We start from the raw sequence: 17,020 nt of genomic DNA on the forward strand, positions 1-17,020 counted from the left end.
TGAGTCTCAGGTTGTTCCACACATAGGTGTTGATTGATGGGAGTTAATAGTCAACTTTGTCTCTTCATTCATATTTCATTGAAGGTCTCTAATGTCACATCAATGTTAGTAAATATCTGAAATATGCACCCACTTCATCCCCAGGTCAATCAGCTTCATGGCATCCCGAAGCTTCTGCAGCTCCTAAAAGTCCAGAATGAAGATGTTCAGAGAGCTGTGTGTGGAGCCTTGAGAAACTTGGTATTTGAAGACAATGACAACAAGGTGGAGGTAGCTGAGCTCAACGGGGTACCTCGGCTGCTGCAGGTGCTGAAGCACACCAGAGACTTGGAGACTAAAAAACAAATAACAGGTAGTGCTTACTGAGTATTAAAGGCCTTACAGGCTGCGCCCCAGCCAGATGTGTTATGTCTTCTGCTTTTTTTTAAGTTTCCTGGAACAAATGGTTCCTGGGTTCATTGTTATTTGACAGATGACTTTAAGAAACACTGTCATCTGCTGGCTAAGACCCCAGGTTCAAGTCAGGTTTAAATTCCTTTTCTTCTGAAAGGGAAATTATTCTGAGGCTTTTGCTTAATATTTTTAGTTAGAAACTGTGTGCACCTTTGAGTATATGTCTTTAAAACAACTTATTGACAAGACTGCATGAAAATTAGGCATGAATTCACTAACAGTGAACTTTGTAAGTTTAAGAATCTGTAGAATTTCAGTATTGTCCAAGGTATCCAAAACATTCTGAAGAAACACAACAAGAACCACACCCAGTTCTTTTCATTATTTACTCAACACTCTATTTGCTAAATCAATACAAAGAAAGTAAATTGGGGATTCAAATTGTATCCTAATGTAGAGGATCAGTTTAATCCAATTAGTTAAAATACCAGAAACTCTATTTCCCTGTCCTTTCATCACCTGAACCCCTCAAAATACCAGCTCCCTAGCCCACCTAGCCCTCCACTCCCCCCCAAAAAAAGAGAAAAGAAGAGAGTGGATGGATATGTTTTCCAGTTCTGTGCTTTATATTTCTGTTCATATACTGATATAAACAAATAAGTATCTTGTTTCTTCCAAATGAATTAAAAATATGAACTAATGAGATAGAATTAAAGCAACAGTTTTACTAATCCTTGAAGCACAGAGGGAGGCCTAGTTTCATTTAAATGAGTGATGGGTAGGATAGAGGAGAGTGTGGTTGGTTCATTGATGTTGGGGCCCACCCTCCCTGCCATCATCGTCAGCTCTCTGCTGCAGCTCCCTGCACGCATCACAGAGGGCAAGAAACATTCCTGAGCACAATTATCAGTAGTATTGCCTTGAGGAAACTTTAAATAGCTTCAGTGTCCCTGGTGACACACATACCTTTTTTTAAGTATAAGCAGCATTGTTCCCTCTCCAACCCCTCCCCCACATACAGCCCCACAACACAGCAACCTTGGTTGCCCCGCCCTGGCTAATACCTAAGGCTCCACCCCCTTACCTCATAACATGCACCAAGACAAAAAATATGGCCCAAATGAAAGAACAGATCAAAACTCCAGAAAAAATAGAACTAAGCAATAAAGAGTTGGCCAACCTATCAGATGCAGAGTTCAAAACACTGGTAATCAGGATGCTCACAGAATTCAACCAGAACAGAATGAAGAAACACTGGTAATCAGGATGCTCACAGAATTCAACCAGAACAGAATGAAGAAACAAGAATTCAAAACAAATGAGGAGAGGCTTAGGAATCTCCAAGACAACTTTAAACATTCCAACATCCGAATCATAGGGGTGCCAGAAGGAGAACAGGAAGAGCAAGAAATTGAAAACTTATTTGAAACATAGTGAAGGAGAATTTCCTTAATCTGGCAAAGGAAATAGACTTCCAGGAAGTCCAGGAAGCTCATAGAGTCCCAAAGAAGCACACACCAAGGCACATCATAATTATATTACCCAAGAGCAAAGGCAAGGAGAGAATCTTAAAAGCAGCAAGAGACAAGGAGACAGTTACCTACAAAGGAGTTCTGATAAAACTATCAGCTGATTTCTCAAAAGACACCTTGCAGGCAAGAAGGGGCTGGAAAGAAGTATTCAAAGTGATGAAAGGCAAGGACCTCCAACCAAGATTACTCTATCCAGCAAAGCTGTCATGTAGAATGGAAGGGCAGATAAAGTGCTTCCCAGATAAGGTCAAGTTCAAGGAGTTCATCATCACCAAGGCCTTCTTATATGAAATGTTAAAGGGACTTACCTAAGATAAAGATCAAAAATACGAACAGTAAAATGACAACAAACTCACAGCTATCAACAACTGAACCTAAAAAAACAAAAACATAAAAACGAACTAAGCAAACAACTAGAACAGGAAGAGAATCAGAAAAATGAAGATCATATGGAGGGAGGGTTATCAGTGGAGAGGGGGAAAGGGAGAGAGAGAGAGAAGGTACAGGGAATAAGAAGCATAAATGGTAGGTACAAAATAGACAGAGGGAGGTTAAGAATGGTATAAGAAATGGAGAAGCCAAAGAATTTATATGTGCAATCCATGGACTTGAACTAAGGGTGGGGGAAATGCTGGTGGGCGGTGGGCTACAGAATGGAGGGGAATAAAGAGGATAAAAAAATGGGACAGCTGTAATAGTATAATCAATAAAATATATTTTAAAAATAATAAAATTTAAGTGTTATAAAGCTTTAGGTTTTGAGGTATTTTTAGGTATTATTGGGTATTTAATCTCAATTTTACAGATGAAAAAACTAAGACCCAACAAAACGAACTCTTATACTATATAAACTTTTTTTTAATGGTAGTAGTTGACAGTGTTCTTATTTAAAAAAGAGGTAGTTGAGAAATATGATCTTTAATTGAATATCTCGTGTCGTGCCATCCTCACTTTATTATATGTTTCCTTTTTTTTCCTGTAAAAACTTTATATCCTCTCTACTCACTTGTATCTTAAAATATAACATTCAATCTTGGTATAATTTAATTTTGTGAAACTACCCAAAGGTTTGTAGCATGCGTCCCTTCTGCTAGCATGCTGTCATGTCCACAGGATAGTTCCTTTCGTATTTCTGAGTTTGATTAAAATACCTACAGAAATAAAAAGGCATCTCACCCATTCACTCACTCAGCCGGCATTTACAGGGCAGCCTGCGAGCACCAAGCAGTGAGAATCACAGTCCAGAGAGGTTGTGGATTTTATTTTCCAGCTACTAAGCCACGAACAATTGTGTAATGGTTGGCATTAAAAAAAACCTTACATTTAGAACCTAACATTGTTTTTATTAAATTATAGTAATGAACCACAAGAGAGAATCAGATTTTATCATGGTTTACAGTCAAAAAAAGACTTCATGAAGGAGGTATGTTTCATTGTAGATCTTAAAAGAGGGATAGGCTTTGGATTGGTGGTTTTAAAGAAGAATGAAGTTATCCCCAGCAAAGTGAACATCACTGTTAACAGAGCAAAGAAGCAGAAGGAAGCTGCCTATCATTTAGAGGAAGCTTGGATAAGGGTGATTGAAGCTAGGGTACTGTGGTTGCTGGAAAGCTTCAGAGGTTGTATGGGTGTGTGTCAAGGAAGTAATCCATTGAACCAGGCTCCCTCTTCTTTTGTATAAGCAATAGGAAGCAGGTCAGAGAACATTGTGTGGTATTGATGCCACAGACAGCACTAAATGGAGGTTAATTGTGCAAGTGCCCGGATTTCTAGTACAAAACAAACATTCCTACCAGAGGGTGTTCATTACATGTTAACTGATTTGATACTTGAATGTTGGATACAAATCCTTATAAATAACTTCCTTTAGCTCTATTAATAGAAAAGTTAAGTAAGTGCTTTCCTGGCCTTAAAAATAAATTGTTGACTTAAATAGACATATTTATATCTTTGTTTAGAAACACAAAGTGAGTAACCATGTATGTGAATCTCTTGTCTACTTCATAAACATCTTTTTATGGAGCCCCTATTATGTGCCAGCCACTAAGCTTGGGCTTTTCATTTTTCATCTCTATTCCTCCTGCCAGCTCCATAAGGCTTTATTGATGATTTAAATATTGATCAATTTGAGGTTTGGGGCAGGGAGTAAATTGTCCAAGGTCATACAGCTAGGAAAGAATAAAGCCCAGATTTGAACTAGTTTTAAGTGAGTGTTTTGCTGTATCAAAGCAGCTCCCACCTACATCTTGGGGCCAGGGGATCTCATTTTTACTCGTATTTGGGAAGGGCTTGTCTTTGAGAATCTCAGAGCGGAGAGCTCTCCCTCACTCCTCTTCGACCCTCCCTCTCTCCTTGTTACTGTCTGGGTTCGGGCCTCTTCCTCTCTCTGGTCTGCTCTTGCCGTAGTCTCGTACCTAGCCACCTAGCCGTGTGACTCAGTATCGCACATTCCCAGTCTATCCACCACTCTGCGGGTGATTTCTTTCTAAGGAGAAAATATTGTCTCCTTATGCTCCCCATTACCTGTAAGATAAAGTCTGCTCTGTAGATGTGGGCCTGATGACCATGGGCAGCAGGGTCTCCTCTCCTACCCTTCCATCCCAAGTTCTAAAGTCCTAGAGGGTCTGCTGGTCTGTTCGCGTTTCCTTTCTGCCTCGGTATCTTTGCCTCTGTTGTTTTGGACTGGAGTCTTCTTCCACACCTAGAGAACCTTCTCATCCTTCAATAGGTGTCTCATATATCACTTTTCTGAAGAGTTTTCAAATGCCATCCCTCTGGTCTTTATTTTCAGCCCCTCCCCCCAATTTTGAAGGAAGGGACTTCTCTGAACTACTTTTGCATCCTTTAATAATAGGTTACCACTTGTTTCATGCCTGTTTATTGCAGTAACAACGGTGGTGCTCATGTAAGTTTCTGAACAACTGTGGGTGTCTGACGTAGTAAAGAAAAAGAGAATTGTGGCCTGGAAATATTTAGATTATACACAAGTACAAGAATCTGATGTGTTTTCAGATAAGACCTTGATTTTACTGCCCAAGTTATTAAAAGAACTATCAGTGTGGGGGGGGGGGGGGTATGCCTAAGTTTAGGATCAGAGCTTTGTTGAAAAGAATGTCAACACACTGAACTTTCTGGCATTTTCTGATTTTCTGTACCAGCCTACAGGGGAAGGTCTTCCTTCTTTCAATGAAAAAACTTCAGAATCAAAGCTTTCTCCCCCATGAGACTGTTCCTGCTCCCTTACCAGTGAGTGTGGTAGGGCACTTTGAAATGGGAACAGTACGTGATAGTCTCAGAGACTCATCTTCAAGGTCACTGAGTAATGAGCCCTGGCTGTAGTGTGTAGAGTCCACCTTGGATGAAAAGAGGTGATAAGAATGAAGCAGAGGAGAACCAAGATGGCAGCGTAGGTAGACACACTGCGCTTCCTCGCACAACCAGAACTGACAGAGAATCGAACGGCAAGGGGGTCCGACACCAAGGAAATAAAAAATAAACATTCATCCAGACCAGTAGGAGGGGCGGAGACAGGCACCGGAGTGGAGAGGACTCACGTGGCTGTGGCTGGCTGTGGCGCCACCGAGACTGTCGGAGTGTGGGATGAATGGCACAGGCAGTCCGACCACTAGCAGACCTGCAGCCCCACATTCACGCACAGATAAACTGAGAGGTCCGGACTTGGAGTGGCAGAGAACAGGGCAGGCAGAGCGGTGGGTAGCACCCTGCGGCCCCACATTCGCACACAGATAAACCGGACGAACGGTGGGGAGCGAAGCAGACCGCGCAACCCAGGGCTCCAGCGCGGGGGGGGGGGGGGGGGGGGGGGGGGGGGCCTCAAACCTCTGATTGAAAACGCCCGTGGGAGTTGGGGGCAGCAGCAGGAGACACTCCCAGCCTCACAGGAGAGGTCGTTGGAGAGACCCACAGGGGCCTAGAGTTTGCACAAGCCCACCCACTCGGGAACCAGCACCAGAGGGGCCCAGTTTGATTGTGGGTATCGGAGTGAAAGATTGAAATCCAGAGGAGAGTGAAACGGGCGCCATTGCTCCCTCTCGGCCCCTCCCCCACATACAGCGTCACAGCGCAGCCACCAGCATTACCCCGCCCCAGTGAACACCTAAGGCTCTGCCCCTTAAAGTAACAGACGCGCCAAGACAAAAAAAAAAAAAAAAAAAAAAAAAAATGGCCCAAATGACAGAACACTTCAAAGCTCCAGAAAAAATACAACTAAGCGAGGAAGAGATAGCCAACCTATCGGATGCACAGTTCAAAACACTGGTTTTCAAGATGCTCACAGAATTGGTTGAATCTGTTCGAAAACCAGATGAAAAAAATGAAGCCTATGCTAAGAGAAACAAAGGAAAATGTACAGGGAACCAATAGTGAGGCGAAGGAAACTGGGACTCAAATCAATGGTGTGGACCAGAAGGAAGAAAGAAACATCCAACCAGAAAAGAATGAAGAAACAAGAACTCGGAAAAATGAGGAGAGGCTTAGGAACCTCCAGGACATCTCGAAACGTTCCAACATCCGAATTATAGGGGTGCCAGAAGGAGAAGAGGAAGAACAAAAAATTGAAAACTTATTTGAACAAATAATGAAAGAGAACTTCCCTAATCTGGCAAAGGAAATATACTTCCAGGAAGTCCAGGAAGCTCAGAGAGTCCCAAAGAAGCTGGACCCAAGGAGGAACACACCAAGCCACATCATAATTACATTACCCAAGATTAAACGCAAGGACCTACATCCAAGATTACTGTATCCAATAAAGCTATCATTTAGAATGGAAGGGCAGATAAAGTGCTTCTCAGATAAGGTCAAGTTAAAGGAGTTCATCATCACCAAGCCCTTATTATATGAAATGTTAAAGGGAGTTACCTAAGAAAAAGAAGATCAAAAATAGGAACAGTAAAAATGACAGCAAACTCACAGTTATTAACGACCACACCTAAAACAAAAACAAGAGCAAACTAGGCAAACAACTAGATCAGGAACAGAACCATAGAGATGGAGATCACATGGAGGGTTGTCAATAGGGGAGTGGGAGGGGGAGAGGGGGGGAAGGTACAGAGAATAAGTAGCATAGATGATAGGTGGAAAATAGACAGGGAGAGGGTAAAAATAGTGTAGGAAATGTAGAAGCCAAAGAACTTATAAGTATGACCCATGGACATGAACTATAGGGGGGGAATGTGGGAGGGAGGGGGTGGGCAGGATGGAGTGGAGGGGGGGGAAATGGGACAACTGCAATAGCATAATCAATAAATATATTTAAAAAATAAAAATAAAATTTAAACAGAAAAAAAAAAAGAATGAAGCAGTACATTCTTGTCCCTCTTCTGATTATTGCAAAGGAAGAGTCAGGGGATGACTATCAGTGAAATCTGTTGCAAATTCATGTTAACCTTTGCATAGTTTATGGAAATATTTCCTGGAATTGCTGTATGGCCATAAAATATCAAAAATATTTTGCTATAAAATATTCCTTATGCACTTTCTTTAAATAATTTTATACTGTATTTTTCTGTATTTGTAATGTACAACGAGGTACTTTGGGTTTATTTATAACTTGGAATAAATTACCTTTGTGATATGTGGTATTCCAGATAAAATTTATAAAATTTAGGTAAAAGGAGGAGTATATCCATGCAAAGGAGATTGTTAAAAAAAAAAAAATCCTCATGTTTCGTGATCACTTTGGAAAACAAGGTTAAAAAACCCAGTTTTCCTTCTCCTCCTCCTGCTCCCCCTTCTCCTGTACTAAAAATAAGGACTCATTTAATGATCAAATTTGCACATTTTGCTATATAAGTGTCATGCAGACTTACTTAGATAACTATACTGCCAGTCCTAGAGGGCAGCATATTAACTAAACATGGGTTTTAATATCTATAAGATCCCTTTACTAGTTAGCCATTTTTTGCAAATAGCACAGTTGGCAATAAATTTCTGGATAATTCAGTTGTCATTATTGCTAATTATTCAAAGTATATCTCTTGCTAGAATCCAGTTCCTTCTCCTTTGGCTAAGATGAGAGCTTAGTGATAGAAAATTGCGGGCAGAGCAGCTGCAACAAAGAACTATAATAATTGAAATTTAGGCACTGTGAATAAATTGACCAGAAGTTAAAGGTGAAACAAACGAAAACCTAAACTCTAAATATTATATTAGGGATTCTAGAGTCAGATCACTGAAAGGGACATCTGTTAAGGGTCAGATAGTCCATTAGTTTCACAGTACCAGAAGTAGGAATCTTTTTTTTTAATTGATTTTTATTTTTGAGAGAGAGAGAGAGAGAGATGAAGGGAGAGGGAGTGAGAGAGAGAGAGAAACATTGATCCGTTGTCCCACTAATTTATGCACTCATTGGTTGATTCTTGTATGTGCCCTGACCAGGGATCAAACCCACAACCTTGGTGTATCAGGACGATGCTCTAACCAACTGAGCTACCTGGCCAGGGTGGAAATAATTTTTGAAATATGAATTTCTAGAATTCATCCTGAGGTACTGGCTCGGTCAGTTTGGAGTGTAGCCTAGGAATATGTATGTGATTCTGAATTGCCAATGGGCTAATTTTATTTGGAAACTGCTAGTCTAGTCTAAGACTCTGGTTTCGGAATAAAACCTTCTTGTCAATATTTTGGTAAAAGATGAGCCCATTTTTATCAGCTCCAGAGATAGAGCTGGATCTTACAAGTAGACCTTTTCCGTTTTCTTCAGTGCTGCCTTAGAAGTTTATACGTGCAGTGAGCCAAAATTTCCTTCCCGAGAATTCCCTCTCATTGGTTCTGGTTTTGCCTCCTGTAGTCACAGAAAATGATACCCAGTTGTTGAATTTGCATTTCTTTAGTTACTGGAGAACATGCATTCCTAAGTGTATTAGATTCAAATATCTTTTGGCTTTGGGTTAATTTTTCTACTAGTCTTTGAATTTTTAATAATTTATAAGAATTCTGTATATTAAGAGTATTAGCTCTGTCTTATATTGTCATACATTGTTTCCCTATTTGTAATTGGCCATTCATTGATTTTGTGTGTACATATGTGAGGGTGTGTGTACAAGTGTGTATAATCTCGACTCTCTAGTGAACATTTAAGCTCCTCCCAAGCTTGTGCCACACAGAAATTTGGCAGGTCTGCTGTTCCTATACAACATCCTATGTTAAAAATTCAAAAATTGTATATACTAAAACACTGTCAACCGTAGAAATAATCATTGCATGTCAAGCTGTAAAAAACCTTGACTGTTGAAGGAAAATTCCAGTCCCTTTGTTCAAATTAATCTCCTCTGGTTTTCATTGTAAGGTGTACTTTTCCTTTGAGTGGCCTGTGTGGTCCTTTATAAAAGGGAAGTGTCATTATTGCTCCACACTTTTAAGCCTCTGGCAAGGAGAGACTCTTTTTTTGTTGAATTTATTGGAGTGACATTGGTTAATAAAATTATACAGGTGTCAGGTGTACAATTCTGCAACACATCATCTGTATATTGTATTGTGTGTTCACCACCCAAAGCCAAGTCTCCTTCCGAAACCACAGTCAGAGACTCTTAATTTGTTTGCTTATTTAGAACAGGAAGCTTTTTTCCCTGTTCTCTCTTTTCTTTCTAACTTTCTTGTGTATCTTAGTAACCAGAACTCCACCTCAGATTTGCCTTTAATTGTTTTCAACCTCCTTCGGAGTTTTATTCTGTCCCTCCCCCTACTGGGGCCTCTGAGGTGAGGTGGGAGGAATGAAGTCATTGTGTTGCAAAACTGGCTGAGGGGCACCGCTGATGACTAACCCAAATGCTAGCTTGGTCAGGAAGACTTCCTCATTAGCCAGAATTCCTGTCCTTACAAGACACAAGACCCAGTGTCGCTGTGGCTAATGCAAGCTAAGTGTAGGCTGCGGTGGAAATTTGGTTTTAGAAATTAGTTATTTGTACACAGCCAAAGTAAACTGTTTTAGCACAGAAGACTGCATTAGGCTTAGCGTGTTCTGATGGGCCAAACGCAAGTATGGTTGAATAGCTACCAGGCTTTACCTGTATTATTTCAGTCATTAAAGTTAGGGGAGATGGTATCACCACATAATTCAGCCAAGATCTCCATGTTTGCTTTTTCTTCATAAAGGAGACCATCCTGTGTACCTGTGCTCCCTCTTTCCATTATACAGACTAAGCAGTAAATTTAGCAAGTAGGAGTTATTGACTGGTGGTGGGAGAGTGAATAGGAGGAAAATGAAGATCCCTTCTTTCTGTTCCCACTCTCTCCTTTCCTGGATGCTAGCGAGTTACAGAAACTCACTGAGGAATGAAGGATGGCCAAGCAGCTTTATACTACTGAGTCACTGGAATAGCAAACGATAGGTGCATAGTCCTTGCACTGAATCAGAAGTATTTGAACGAAAAATTTGTAAGAATAACAAATCCTAAATGTACTCGTGTATACCATTTTGTATTTTCTCAATACCCAGCTTCAGTCTGTCTCACAAATGCCCTGGAAAGTGTACAGTATCCTATTATCTTCATTTTTTCCTAAGCTGGTTTATATACCCTTTCTCTCTAACCGGGGTGGGGTGGGGGTGGGGCAGAGTTCAAAAGGAAAGGGAAAGTTAAATGAGTAAATGTGGTTCCAGGCTTAGGCCGTGCAAATTGGCAGATAGATAAAACACCTTGTCTCTCCTTCACTGCTGAACGATAAGAAATGCATGAGGTAGCCAGCATAAATTCCAGGAGGACATAAAATCTTTCATTGGGTAGGAGTCAATAGTAGTAATTGGTGATGTTAATCAGCCCACTGTTGACAGGAAAAGCATAGTTGGAGGCTTTCTGCAAGCCCTTCCTGTGATTATTAGGAGGCAAATGTCAGGTGGAAGTTGCAGGTAGTGGGGAGCAGGAGGCAGAGGGAGGTGCATTTTTTTTTCATGCATCTTAGCAGAAAAAAAATATGACCCTTTAAAAAAGTTGAAGTCTTAGTTACAATAGGGTCATTTCAAGCCTCCCTGCTGGTGAGCTAGAATTGGTTCTGTCAGTGCTCAGCTTTATGGCTGGGGGAGCTTAAGAGAAACAGCAGTAAATGTTTAAGGGTTTCTGGCTTTCATTGACATTCCTGATGAATTTAAACCTGCGTAGTTTTATATGGTAATCTCTCTTCCCCTCCCCCTTATCTGTTTTTTAATTGTTCTTATGGACCAGCTTTCATTGCCATTAGCTATAAACAAGCTTTTTCTATTGGAAAAGGGGCTGCCTCCCCAGCCCACCCTTTTTTTTTTTTAAATAACTAGCCGCAGCCCTAGGTGTGACAGCCTTAACCAACTGTTGCAGCAGTCCTTTTGACCCACCCTGCACTGTTTTAATTCTAGGTTTGCTGTGGAATTTGTCCTCCAGTGACAAACTCAAGAATCTCATGATAACAGAAGCCTTGCTTATCCTGACCGAAAATATCATCATCCCCTATTCGGGGTGGCCAGAAGGAGACTACCCCAAAGCAAATGGTGTGCTGGATTTTGATATATTCTACAATGTCACAGGATGCCTAAGGTAATTCCACACTGCAGTCTGCCTCCTAAATACTGCATTCATGTCTGTCTAAAACAGTGTACCTTGTTACCTTGAGATGCTGTAAAAAGTATGAAAGATCGTTCTAGCTACTAGAACCACAATGCAGAAATAATGAGAAAGGTTCAAGTATCAATAGAGTATTGCTTCCAGACATGTCTGATTTTAGAAGCTACCCATAATAGAGAAAAGGTGTCAATTTCAGCAGAGAACCCAGATAACCTGCTCCGAACACCTAGAGGTCCATGCGGACGGGCCTTCCTTATCTCACAGGGGTTAAGGCAAGCTTCATGCTATTTTTAACTCACAAAAATCTAAGTTAATGGCAAGGTTAAAAATATTTTTGAACCAGTGTTTTTATAATTTTCACTTTTTTGTTGAGGTATACTTGGCATACACTGGTTCCGGGTATGTTCCGTAGTGAGTTGTTAGGGTGTGCACTGTGAAATTATCACCACGAGAAGTGTAGTCAGCATCCACCGCCACACACGGTTACAGAACGCTTTTTCTCGTGATGAGGACTTTTAAGATTTACTCACGGTTATAACTGTAGTTGTCATGCTGTACATTACAGCCCCAGGACTTATTTCTCTTATAACTGGAAGTTTGTATCTGCGCCTTTGACTCTCTTTAACAACTTTGTCAACACCCCCTCCCCCGTCCCCGCAACCCCCCTCTCACATCTGCCAATCACCAGTTTGTTCTCTGTATCTATGATTTCGGTTTTGTTTGGTGTTTTAGATTCCATGTGTAAGTGAGATCGTACGATATTTGCCTTCCTCTGCTTGACGGACTCCTCTTAGCTCAGTGCCGTCAAGGTCCATCCATGCTGTCACAGAAGGCAGAATTTTCTTTTTCTTCTTATGACTGAGTAATGTCCCACTGTGCATATGTATACCACATTTCCTTTATCCATTTATCCGTCAGTGGACACTTAGATTGTTTCTATATCTTGACCATTGTGAATAATGCTGCAATGAACATGGGGTTCATACATTTTTTGAGTGTTTTCCTTTTCTTCAGATAAATACCCAGAAGTGCAATTGCTGCATCTTATGGTAGCTCTAATTTCAATGATCTGAGGCACCTCTGTACCATTTGCTATAGTGGCTGCACCAGCTTCATTTCTACCAACAGCGCACAAGGAATTCCTTTTCTCCACATCCTGGCAACACTGGCCTGTTCACATTTTGATGGCAGCCATTCTAACAAATGGGAGGCGATACCTCACTGTGGTTTAGATTTCCGTTTCCCTGATTAGTGATTGAACATCTTTTCATGTACGTGTTGGCCATCTGCATGTCTTCGGGAAAATGTCTATTGAGACTTTCTGTCCCTTTTTTAATTGGATTATTTGGTTTTTGCTATTGATATCTTAATATATTTTATATATTAACCCTTTATCAGATATATGATTTGCAAATTTTTCTTCCATTCAGCAAGTTGCTTTTTCATTTTCTTGATGGTTTCCTTTGCTGTGCAGAAGCTTTTTAATTTGATGTAGTGTCCCTTGTTTATATTTTGTTGTCATTGTTGCCTTTTATTTTGATATCAGATCCAAACAAATCATCTCCAAGACCAATGTCAGAGAGCTTACTGCCAGTATTTTCTTCTAGGATTTTTATGGTTTTAAGTCTTTAAATCACTTTGAATTCATTTTTGCGAAGGGTGTAAAATGGTAGTCACTTTTGTTCCTCTGTATGTGGCTGTCCGCCTTTCCCAGCACCGCCTATTGAAGAGACTTTTCTTTCTCTCTTGTACATTTTTGACTCCTTGTTGTAAATTAATTGACCATATATTGGTGTTTTATTTCTGGGCTCTCCGTTCTGTTCCATTGATCTTTGTGTCTGGTTTTATGCCAATACCCATACTTTAAAAATATATATAATACTGTTTTAATTAATATGGCTTTATTATATGGTTTGAAACCAGAAAGTGTGCTGCCTCCAGGTTTGTTGTTCTTTCTTAAGACTGCTTTGGCTCTTTGGGGTCTTTTGTGGTTCCATACAAGTTACAGACTTTTTTCTGTGAAAAATGCAATTGGAATGTTTTTAAAGATTTTATTTACTTTTAGAGAGAGGGGAAAGGAGGGAGAAAAAGAGGGAGAGAAACATCAATGTGGAAGAGAAATGTTGATTGGTTGCCTCTCATATGCACCCAAACTGGGGACAAACCCGCAACCTAAGCTAACATGCCCTGACTGGGAATTGAACCAGCAACCTTTCACTTTGCAGGACAATGCCCAACCAACTGATCCATTGGAATTTTGATATGGATTGCATTGAACCTGTAGATTGCTTTAGGTAGTGTGGACTATTTAACAGTATTAGTTGTTCCAATCCACAAGCGTGGAATACCTTTCCATTTATGTGTTTCTTATTCAGTGTCTTAGAGCTTTCGCCTCTTCGTTTAAATTTATTCCTAGGTGTTTTTAAATAGCTATAAAGCAACATTGCCTAAAGTGACAGAATGTCTTGCCATAAGAACAGCTACAAAGAAGTTAGTTTAATCAGCATTTCTAAATATTGGGATGAAAAATGCTTGAAATGTTTTATTTTCCCTTGGGCTGTCAGATATCAACTAAATCAAGAAGAAACAGAACCACATGCAGGAGGAAGAAAAAATGATAGTCTTAACTTCTCTAGGATCATATGTATCAAACTTTCTCATATTTGAAAATAATCACTGCCCTTTATGTCCAAGGACTAAAAGAAATCAGAAGATGTCATCAAAATTAGGCAGCCCCCAAAGAAGTCAAGGTGTATTCTGCCTTTCGATCTTTTCTCTAGTTACACAGTTTTGTTTTGTTTTTTTGCTTGAGGGAACCTGGGTGTTAACTGAGAGAATTTACTATGGTAAGATGTTCTTATTTCCAGTTAGTCACACAGTAAATGCACATCAGATACACTTTTGTTTAATACATTGTGTTAGCTTCTGAGAATTTCACAACGATAAATGAGAAAGTCCTCAGGAACTTGTGTCTAGCAGGAGACGCTGATGAGACAGCGATCTAGAACACCGCTGCAATGACATGTGTTCGAGCTGTGGTTTTCGGAGTGGGGCCCCCAGGGCGGCAGCATCCGCCTCACCCACACTTGTTGGAATTCTTGGGTGAATTCCAGGCCCAGAGCTACTGAATCAGACACTCTCAGGGTGGGGCCCAGCAGTCCATCCACTCCTAAGAAGCCCCCAGGTGATTCTGGTGCCCTGCTGGTGTCAAAGGTCCAAATGTAGTGCTGCAGGAATTCAGGACAAAGGGCCGTTCATGCCATCTGAGTGAGACAAGAAGGCACTGAAGAGGAGGCGCCAGGTGAGTTGGGCCATGGTGGACCATTTAAATAGTCGCCAATTCTCTAAGGACGAAGGACTGAATTCTTGAACAGCATAAGAGGTGCCTAAATGGTCCCCCTTGAATTTGTCTTCTGTATAGTCCATGGGAACTGCTTTTTGAATGCACTTTTGAGCTTTTAAAAAGTTTAAAAACACTGTGCATTTTAAAATTTCTCTAGCTCCTGGTGCCTTACCGTGTACAGCAGCTTTCTTACTGTGGCAGGTATGTCATCAGTCAGGGTTGCTTCAACTGAAAACGGCAGATAGTCAACTCAAACTCACTAGTGCCAAGTTGGGATGTTTTTTTCTTTTTAATCTCATCTCTGCTTGCGGTTCTTCTGCATGTTGGGCTCCTTCTTGACAAAGGCAGACAAGCATATGCATTTTAAAAATCTTTAATCCCTAACACCTAGCAAAGTTTCTGGCACATAGTAAGTATGCAAGTATAAAGTATATGAAAGACAAGAATAAATGAATGAGTAAGCACATGAAGATATGTGCCAAATTCGGTGAATGATCGAGTCTGGCAAGGGTATCAAATTTGTGATGTAAAGTAATCATACAGAAGTTGGAAACATAGGCCGAGGCCAGACTGTGGGGGCCCTCAAGGTCATGTTAAGGAGTTCATTGTGGTCTCCTGAAAGCAATATTAGCTGGTGTGGGGAGGATAGGAATGTGAAAAGTTCAAGGTGAAAACGAATAATTATATCAACAGGAAAGGTATATTGAGAAGGTAAAAATCTCTTCTTAACTCCACATATGTGACATCGTGTTGGTAGCTTGCGATCAGCCGTGGTGGGGTATTTATACCGCAGAAATTGGCAAACACCCTAAATCAGAAATGTCCCTGCTCCCCTGCCCCCAGAAAGCTGGTTGATAAACATTTATCAGTAAACTGCAGGCAAGGGATTTCTATTAGTTGATTATTTTAACAGCAAAATGTGGATACTTAAGGATATACGCATATTTTTCCATATGCATCCCTTTTCAAAGAAGAAACAATTCCTTTGTTTTCTTGGAAGGTATTATAAAGCTTCAGCATTATCCTCTTTTTTTTTTTTTGAGTGGAGAAAACCTAAAATACCTCACTTTAAAAAATATATATTTTCATTTACTTGGGGCAAGAAGTGTAACAGTTAAAATAATTTGATAATTTATTGCAATCAGTAGGATACTCTTCCAGATATTTGAAATTTCGAAGGACTTATGTGACAATCATGGAATTGTAAATTACCAAAAAAGCACTAGCTGCCTCCTTTGAATGCACACCTCTCCCACGCACACTCTTGTTCGGAGCCCCTGCTGTTCTGTTTCTGGTGAGTAACTGCTCGGGAATTGCTGTGACAGGGCTGTCAAATCCGTGCGCTCTACCTCACTGATTGTCACACTTGGAAAACCTTTGGATGTGACATAAATAAAACCAATGGTTATTAGTGGTATGTCCAAACTTTCTACCAAACATTTAGTATTATCCATGCCTCCATATCATTCTCATGGCTTCTTTCTTCCCCTTTCTTTTCTCCCTTCTTTCCCTCTCTTCCTTCCTCTTCCCTAAGTCTTTATTCTCCTCAAGAAGAAATGCCCTGACCGGGTGGCTCAATTGGGTGGAGTGTCAGCCCATGCACCAAAAGGTTGTGGGGCCCATCCTTGGTCAGGGCACATACCCAGGTCAGGGCGTGTGCGGGAGGCAACCGATCCATGTTTCTCTCTCACATCGATGCTCCTCTCTGTCTCTCTCTCCCCTCCTCTCCCTCTCTCCCCTATCCTCTCTCTCTAAAATCAATAAGCAGATCTTCTGGTGAGGATTATAAAAAGAAAAAAGAGAAGGTCGAAACAATTTAGAGGTCAGAAATTAATGTGCATCCAGGGGACAGCAGGCACTTATGTGGACAGACCATGACCACCAGACCAGGCCATGGGGAGTGGTGGGGGCTTTCAAACTAGGCAAGGGGGAGAAATGCTTTCCCCAAAGAGCACCGAGATTCCAGGTTCTGAAAACACTTCAGACCAAACACAAATACAGCTGGGTGGCCTGTGATAGGAGTCTCATTCTTCAGTTGAAGGAATTAAGTGCCAGTGACTCTTCCACAATTATAGAAATTTGAGAAAGGCAACTAGTCCAGCCCTCTTGGGGTTTTACCACTTGGTCTGTTTTTCCTCTTGCTCTTATCCCACCCTCTCATTATTTCTTGAGTGTCTGTTATATCCAAAGCACTTTTTCAGTTA

The 17,020-nt window shown here is 40.8% G+C and overlaps 1 protein-coding gene across 2 annotated transcripts in view; it reads left to right on the plus strand.

The window, feature by feature from the left end:
- Positions 1-17,020, plus strand: part of PKP2 (plakophilin 2) — an 85,389-nt gene that overhangs the window by 42,365 nt on the left and 26,004 nt on the right. For both annotated transcript variants that reach the window (XM_053921645.1, XM_024575515.4), the window contains exons 5-6: positions 145-352; positions 11,269-11,446. In XM_053921645.1, the coding sequence (XP_053777620.1) occupies positions 145-352; positions 11,269-11,446 (386 nt within the window). The remainder of the gene's footprint in view (positions 1-144; positions 353-11,268; positions 11,447-17,020) is intronic.

Source organism: Desmodus rotundus, chromosome 3 (genome assembly GCF_022682495.2).
Source record: "Desmodus rotundus isolate HL8 chromosome 3, HLdesRot8A.1, whole genome shotgun sequence".
Taxonomy (NCBI): domain Eukaryota; kingdom Metazoa; phylum Chordata; class Mammalia; order Chiroptera; family Phyllostomidae; genus Desmodus; species Desmodus rotundus.